The 8,878-nt window shown below is 35.9% G+C and overlaps 1 protein-coding gene across 6 annotated transcripts in view; it reads left to right on the top strand.

Annotated features, from left to right (window-relative positions):
- Positions 1 to 3,963, top strand: part of SSBP2 (single stranded DNA binding protein 2) — a 284,354-nt gene extending 280,391 nt beyond the window's left edge. For all 6 annotated transcript variants that reach the window (XM_081826638.1, XM_081826635.1, XM_081826636.1 and 3 more), the window contains one exon: positions 3,363 to 3,963. In XM_081826638.1, coding sequence (XP_081682764.1) covers positions 3,363 to 3,392 — 30 coding nt within the window. In that variant the 3' untranslated portion in view covers positions 3,393 to 3,963. The remainder of the gene's footprint in view (positions 1 to 3,362) is intronic.
- The last annotated feature ends 4,915 nt before the right edge of the window (positions 3,964 to 8,878 follow it).

Genomic DNA, 8,878 nt, shown 5'->3' on the forward strand with positions numbered 1-8,878 from the left:
CACACATAGATGCTCACACATCACACACACATTACACACATAGATGCTCACACATCACACACACACATTGCACACATAGATGCTCACACATCACATACACACATTACACACATATAGATGCTCACACATTACACACACTGCACACATAGATGCTCACACATTACACACACACATTGCATACACATAGATGCTCACACATCACACACACATTACACACATAGATGCTCACACATCACACACACACATTGCACACACATAGATGCTCACACATCACACACACACATTGCACACATAGATGCTCACACATTACATACACACATTACACACATATAGATGCTCACACATTACACACACTGCACACATAGATGCTCACACATTACACACACACATTGCACACATATAGATGCTCACACATTACACACACACATTGCACACATATAGATGTTCACACATTACACATATACTGTACCTGATACACTCAGAGCATTGCCTTACAGTTACTTGTACTATTCAAAAATTCAATCATATTAGATGCTTGCTAATTTTTCTGAGCTGTATTGCTTGGAGCAGATGCTTCTATCCTTTCTGACTGAATTTGGCCCTTACTTTTTTAAATCTCAGTTGTTCAGGATGTGTATTAAATGAGATGGTCGCTAGAGTTAATTCTGACTTATCCTGAAATTTTTTTCAGAAACTTCCTTTGAAGTCCTTTCTGAAATGCATCAGTATCTTTTACTCTTTTTAGATAATTGGCACCATATACCCATAAAATCTTTTTCTTAAAACAATGATTGATGATCTAGCTGTGCTATTTAAATTTAAACTAATTAAAATTAAATACAGCTAAATTTTCAGTTCCTAACTTACACTAGCTACATTTTAAGAGTCCAGTAGCCATGTGTGGCTAATGACTGTTCATATTGGACAGCACGGAATAGAACATATCCATCATCACACAAAGTTCTATTGAACAGCACTGATTGGATCACCATTCTTATTTAAGTAACAGTAGCTATAGAAAGCCTAGATTAAACTTTTCTGTGCCCACTTTGCCATATTCTTTAATTTTTTTCTACTTTTAATAAAACCTTTGTATCCATGTATTTTCTTGTTGTTTATTCTTACCCCTAAAGGTCAAATATCAAAATATAATTCTGTTTTGTCAAAGGCTGTAGCTTGCTGTTACTATCTATAATGGGAGATTTGCATGGTATCATCTGATGAAATGAGGGGATATCCTCCTGGCACAGGGGGTGGGGTGGGGGCTCATTTCATCAGTTTTTGTCTGATTGCTTTGGGTTTTAGGTTTTGCTTTGCTCTGCTCTGCTTTCTTGCTGCCACTCTCAAGGGTAAAGGCGAAAGGTTTTTCCATCAAACTGAATCTCCTTCTCTCCTCTGGAAGTCTCCCCTTTTTATCACCCTACTCACTGTAATCCAACGTTAGAGTCAGTAACATATATAATGTAGCTTTCCTATACTGAAAGGAAATTTGAAGCTATTAAGTGATTAACAAGTAGATTTTCTGTGATTTGACCTGCATTTAAAGGATTAATAATCATCCCCCAAGGGTCCACTGACCCATTTTTCAGGCCTCCCCGTCCACTTTTACTCAGGATCAATGTGGGGTTTGGGTTTGAGCCCTAGATTTACCCCTAGCAACTTTCTGTCCAGACTTCTGTCAGCTGAGCGGTTGTCACCCTATGCTCTTCCTCAGGGCATCTTGCTATCCCTGTAAAGTCCTCAGTATACACCTTATACCTCCTTTCTGGTTCCTGTAGTAACTCAGCTCATCTAGAACTCACTTCATTGTGTTCTGCCTGCTCTTTTTAAAGTTCACACTCCACTTCCCAGGATCATCACTTTTCCTGTTGAAGGCCCTGCTATCTGAGACCAGTCCTCCTCTTGACTTCACCTGCCTCTTTCCATGAGGCATGATCATTATTAACATTTTTTTTAAGATTTATTTATTTTAGAGAAAGAGTTGGGGGGAGGGGCAGAGGGAGAGAGACAAGCAGACTGCCCACTGAGTGAGGAGCCCAGCGACTAGGGCTGGACCCCACGACCCAAGAGATCACAACTTGAGCCGAAATCACTAGTCCAGTGGTCAACGAACTGAGCCACCCAGGCGCGCCTATTATTAACATGTTTAAAGGAATCCCCTTTTGCCCTGGTCCTCACCAGGTCCTCACCAAATATTTTTAACAAAATATTTAAAATATTTAAAGGTTTACATTTACATTTTCATCTAGAAACCCTCTTCATCTGGAGACCATTACCATTTGGGAGTGGATAACCCTCCCCACATCTCAGTCTAGAACTGTGCTGTCCAAAATGGTGCCCACCAGCTATATGGGGATATTTAAATTTAAATAAATAACATTAAAATTACACTAGCCCATTTCATGTGTTCAGTGGCCACATGTGGCTAGTGGCTTCCTTGTTGAACAGCACAGATTATAGAACCTGTCCATGATTGAAGAAAGTTTGTTCAGACAGTGTTGCTCTAGAACTTTTCTGTCACAATCTATTCTTTGGGAATATGCATAGATTGGCATAATTATCACAATAATTGCTCTTTGTTTCTCTTAATAATTTTTGAGACCCCTTTTCCAAATTTCTGAAAGCCTCCCCTTTTACCAGTTGTTAGCCTCATCAGACTGACAAGTAATGTGTAACAACAGCGCCCCCTGCTCCCACCCTAAAAATATTGTGGATTGAAATTGGAGCCAGAAGACAAGTATATCCTAAAGTATAATCAGACTCTTAAGCGTTCTAAATGCTTTATGTTTTTTATTTTATTTCCCTCACACTATTAATTAAACACTTGCTGAACACTTTCTGTATATTCAAGAAATACATGGTTTTAAGGATTTTATATTTAATCTTCCCCAAGTCCCTTTAAGATAAAGGCTATTATTAAACCCATTTTACAGGTGAGGAAACTGAAGCGCAGAGAGGTTAGGTAACCTTCCAAGTTTACATAGCCAGTAGGTAATGAGACTGTCCCTCATGCTTGTTTCACTATAGATTGGATTTACCCAAAATGTTACAAATGCCCATAAAACATGAATCTGGCTAGAGGGAAAAGACTGAGGGACTGGGTAATTATCAACCACCTAAGTGCAGGGAAAGAAGGAGACTGGTCGCTTTCCAGAGGAAATATTAAAAATTTCAGGACTTAGTCAATTCTATATAAATTTACTCTTTTTATAGCTTCTTATTTTTATGTTATATGAGGGTAAAAGCTTGAACATAAAAGATTTTAAGACATTAAAATTCATAGTTACTACTGTTTACCGAGAAGAACATTAGTGGCCTGTAAAAGAATTGTTGTTAAAATATGGATTCTTTTTTCTTTCTAGTACTCCCCTAGCATGACAATGAGTGTGTGATCCATTACCAAGTCTCCTCATGAAAACCACAGTGAGTCAGCCCTTCAAAGAACTACTACGGAAGAAAATTATTCATCACAGTGTACAGTTAAACAAAGGAATCTCAGTCACACCAAACCAACCTTTTTATTTCCTGCTCTCTCCCTTATTTTTTGAAGAAAGCGGGTCCAAACGTGATTCAAACAACTGTACAGAGCGGCATATTAGAATTGCCCTAAACTGAACTGCAAATAATTATCTGTGTATGTATATGTGTGGGAAAGAGAATGTATTGTATATGTGTATGTTATATGGACATATGCACATACATACATTGACCCACAGGACACTGTAAAATATTATTACATGACATCTTAAGTAGAAATAAGTAGGGACTTTTATTCCATCCTTTTTTTCACGTTTACATTTTAATTATTAAAAGTTGCTCCTGCCCCTCCCTGAACTATTTTGTGCTGTGTATATCACTGCTTTATATAAGTTATTTTTTAAGGTGAACTCAGATGTTATGGTTTTGTAAATGTCTGCAATCATGGATAGGAATAAAATTGCTTATTTGAGAGCTTTCATTAAATTGCGTCCGATGCAAGTTCTCCTGTGAATCACAAAGTGTACTGTCTCAAAAAAAAAAAAAAAAAAAAAAAAAGGTGTGTCCTCATCCTATGTCAAATCAAACAACTTCTCAGTTACCTTTAGTGAGAAGTATTTTTGTACTTTTTATTTAGGAAAAATACTTCAACGAGGGCCTAACACAGTATATTTCTGCAATAACTGCTTTAGATGGAATTCTTGACTTGTCTTTGATGATACAGAAAATCATTAATTAGCCCCAATTGCTTAGACCATAGCAATAAAATGACAGGGGTCGTCATATTTTTAGAAACATATTTTCTCTTTAACATGATAAAGCCCAGAAGTGCTTGAATTTGTCACTTCTCACCAGGAATAGTAGAGCTAAATTTTTAATAACATGCTAATGGAAAATGGTATCTGATTTTTACTCAGACTTCTTGTGAACGTTTCCACATAGACATTGCAAAGAAGATACATTCCAATGACTGACACTTTGAGCAGAAGGGGAAAAGAAGTTTTTCCTGGACCGGAGGGGTTTTGAAGGGCTGCTTTTCTGTCCGCGTAGCTTGCTTACTAGCCGCAGAACTGACTGGTAACAGCCCCATCTGTGCATACCTCTCATTGGCAGCACAGCACCTGCTCTGTTCCCAGGATCTAGGACTTTTATTTAGAGGGAAATCATTTATAGTAACTATATTCATCTGGCCATTGACTTCAGCAGGCTAAATCTACGTTGTGTAATTGTTCAGAAAAGAATGTGTCAATGTTAAAAATTAAAGAAAAAAAAAACACTTCCCTTACTAAAGCAAGTTGTTCGATGGCACTTTCCAGATCTTTTGAGGGTTTTGTGTTTAATCTTACGTACAAACACCGAAATCATCATAGAAAAGCGTGAAGACTTTAATTTTGCACTCCAAAAGATAAGTTGGTGATCCTTTGTTAAAACTGTGATACAAATAGCCACTGGTAAACATCAACTATATCTCAAACTCTATAGAATCTGAAAAAGCATTGTTTAATCTCAGGTAAGAGGAATCCTTCTTGCTTTAGGCTGATGGCCTCTAAAGTGAAAATTTAGCCGTATATTTGCTAGTTCCTGGTCCCAGATGACTTATTTCTCTCAAATTTGTAATGATCTACCCCTTCTGAAAGTAAAGATTTGGCCTGTGCATGACAGGGATGCTGGGCAGAACTGTTGAAGGGGGAAAAAGAAGCTGAATTAAATGTATGCTCCAGATTTAAACTCTAACCAAATGAGTCACCATTCATCCTACAGTGTGCGTGGACCTAGGACTGCACACTGGAGAACAGATTCAAGCTTTCAAGCTGCAGAGAACTTTCATGAAAAAGTCAAATTAAAAGGTCTTTAACTCAAGCCAAGGTAATCTGAAGATGACACTTTGGATAGACATGTGAATTTACCAAAAATAATTTTAATTTTCACTTTTTTCTGATAATTGTGTGAACACTTTCAACCCTGTGATTATTAAGCTTAATCTTATGATGCTAGAAATTTCAAATGTTTTTTGTCTATTCACTCTATTCCTACTGATCTTAAATTTCTTTTATTTGCTTTCTAAGAAGGTATTGTTTCTTATTATCACGAACAATCATGACCCCACTTTTACTTGCCATTATTTTAGGGGTAATATTAGAGTATAAATGGCAATATGGGTCCCATTATTTCTAGTCTACTTGGTCAAAAAAAACAGTAAAATTCGATTTTTTTCAATGTATAGCAATCAACTCATCATAAGTATTTATTTCTTCTCTCTTGCAATCCAGATTATAAATGGCTATTTCAAATTTTTTTTAATTCCCGAAATAGTTGAAAATTTATTTTGAAGAGAAAGTTCTATTTAAGAAAACCATAAAATAAGAATACTGAATTTTAATATCAGATAATTTCTCGTGCACCACATGGAGGATAGTATATCTGCATAGTAATTTTTGTATAGGTTTTGAATCATTCAAACTATATCCTTTTCTCTTGCGTTTTCCATCTCCATCTATGCATTTATATTGGTCTTGATATATACTACCTGTTCCTGAGTTATTTTTACATATTTCACCTCACAGGAATAGTATCAGCAATTCTTGCCCACACTGAATACATAAAATACTCATATGAAATGTGAAAATGTGTAACAAGTGAAAATATTAATTTTCATTACTCTGCCTTGCATTCTGCTGGACTCACTACAGTTGAAAATACATGCCAAATTGTTTCTAAAGTCTAGCTGTCTTAAAACAAAGTTTCCCATGGGAACAAAGGCTATAAAGTGCCATTGACCTGGTAATAGCCCACACATTTGACAGATGAACCCTAGTGCTCTGTTACAACTGCTCCAGGTTGGACTCAGTTGCTGAGGTATAGGAACTGCGCAGCTAGGAAGCTGAGGATAAGATTTCTCTGTTGCCCAAAAGATTAAAAAATCAGTTCTGCTCCCTGAGTCATGGAAAGTGCCCAAAACACCCTTTTCCTTCCAGAAATAGAATAAAGAAATCTTCCATTTCTACTTTTTATGATGCTCTAAGATAGCTGAACTCTGTTGCGTTTCATAGGATCATTCAGTTAACATTCCTCCTGTAGCTTAAAAAACAGCAAATAAAATAAATTTCAGCTTGGGACATGAGGAAGCCCTACCTCTGCCCACACCTTTTCTTCATATTATTCTGGACATGTGCAGCAAAGCATTCAAAACTGCTCCCTCAGCAGAGAAGTTTACACAGTCCTTAATACTGTGAAGTCTTGATTGGCTTCTTCCATGTCTTCCTCCGTACCTCTCTCCCAATCCCTGCATCAGCCAGTAGAAGTAAGATACAGACATTTTTACCTTCTCAGCCCCTAAACTTTTCTTTCTCATACAGTATATAGTTTTCCCAGGAGAAATAATTGCACTTTCCATTTCTTGATTATCACTGTTAATTAGAAGCAATGCCACAAATCATAGCTACTTGACTTTGGAAAGCATTATAGTATTTTAACACTGGTTTTGCCTTCATTTTTATGTTTTATATACCATAATGCTCTATTCTTGAAAATACTAATTGATAGAAGTAGTGCATGAGTGCATGAGTGTATAGTATGGGAGGGAGAATGTCAATATGGGGGTGGGGGAGAGTTGCCACATATTCTCCAAAAGGTAAATTGGTCTTTTTTTTCTTTTAACCCCCTCTCCTGGTGGTGTAAGTTTCTTGTTTGCAATGAGGAGCAGGAGTCTGTGTTTGCTTAAAACAGTCGTACCCAGTCGTAAGCAAGTGTAAGAGGCTCCCTGCGTCTTCAAAACGTAACTTGAGAAATACCGGACAAGTCTAAGAAACAGTGGTGACCCACTATTAATACACTTATGTTTTGCATACTCAACTTGTGTGAGCATGTGCACATGCATATATTGGGGGTGGTGATAGGAGGTTTGCTCACAAAACACTCCCACTATGACTTACATTATGTTATACCACGACTGGTAATGATTAAACGTAATTCTTTCCTTTGACTGTTTTTTATTTCATTGGTAAAGTAGCTGATAATATTGATTTGCGATGAAAAGAGAGTAATACAAGATATAAGCAGATGGAATCTCCTGTGCCCAGCTTTAACAATACCCATGTTAGCTTGTCCACCTCAGACCTTAGGAAGGCACTGCATCTGAAGGTAAGAGCATAAATGATCTTTTATTCCTTGGTTACTTCACTGCCATATAATTATAGTTTTTTTTAATGTAGATACTTGTTTACAAGAAATAATTGTAGTTTTTTTATGTAGCTACTTGTTTACAAAAAATTGAATTGACATTCTTCATTTATTTCACCAAAAGCATCAGCTTTACCTATAGAACTGTAAATCAGACTGAAAGAGATGACCTACAGATGAAGAACACCTTAGACCATTTTAATTACTTTTCTAAACTATATTCTAAAGAGAAATTCTCAGTTGAGTAAGTCTCCTAAGGAGAGTTTCCTCTGTTAAGTTTCCTTAACTTAATGTAACTTAATGTTACATTAATGTTAATTTAATGTAATTGGTCTTCCTGAATAGAAGAAAAATAATTTCTGTAAGTAGTTTAATGTAAATATTTTTGCTGACTACATCCTTAAAAATGAAATACAGTATTACCTGTAGATACTGCAAAGTTTAAAGTGGGACTAAGTGTTTTCATGTGTAGAATTACAGTTTGTCTCTTCTCCCTTTGTGGCTTTACTATCCTCAGGATAAACTGGACTTGTTTTGATTATCCCAGGCAATGAAATATTATGGTGTGTTCCTAGAACTATTTAGCATTTCATTTTTTAAATGAAATGTGGAATTAACATGAGAAAAGTGAGTATTAATATTCCTTTAAAAATGCTATCAAGGATTTATTCCTAATTAACATTAAAACTTTACCCCACTTTCTCTTTTGCATCATATGACCTCACTACATTGCCAAGGAAGTGAAATTTGGATTCCTCACAGTGTTCTCAGAACACAATACAAAAACATTGTCAGCTAAATTTCCATCATGTCCTGGTAAAATTGCTCAGTAAAATGTAATTAACCATCTAGTTATTAGGAAGCAATTCAAATAATCTGTCCAGTTTACATAATTTAAAAACAAATCTTTACATTTAGCAATACCTTAGAAATGTTCTTAATATAAACTACTCATTAAAATGTGTATATTACTTTCTACCAGAAACTGTATGTTAGAGTGAGTAAAAGACATGCTGTTGTTTCCAGTATGGAAAATGGAAAAGTCTTTATTCATAGAATTCTTTATTCATGATAGCTATGAGCTGATCGGATTGTTTAATTTACCTAATTGTGATTGTAAGAACTTAGTATGTTTTTTTACCACATGTGTTAAATTGTTACCTATAATGTCATCCTGGAAAAATAGAATTATTTGTAAGGTTTTTACAAATGCACAAATTAC

Source organism: Leptonychotes weddellii, chromosome 7 (assembly GCF_054177405.1).
Source record: "Leptonychotes weddellii isolate Sample4059 chromosome 7, ASM5417740v2, whole genome shotgun sequence".
Classification (NCBI taxonomy): domain Eukaryota; kingdom Metazoa; phylum Chordata; class Mammalia; order Carnivora; family Phocidae; genus Leptonychotes; species Leptonychotes weddellii.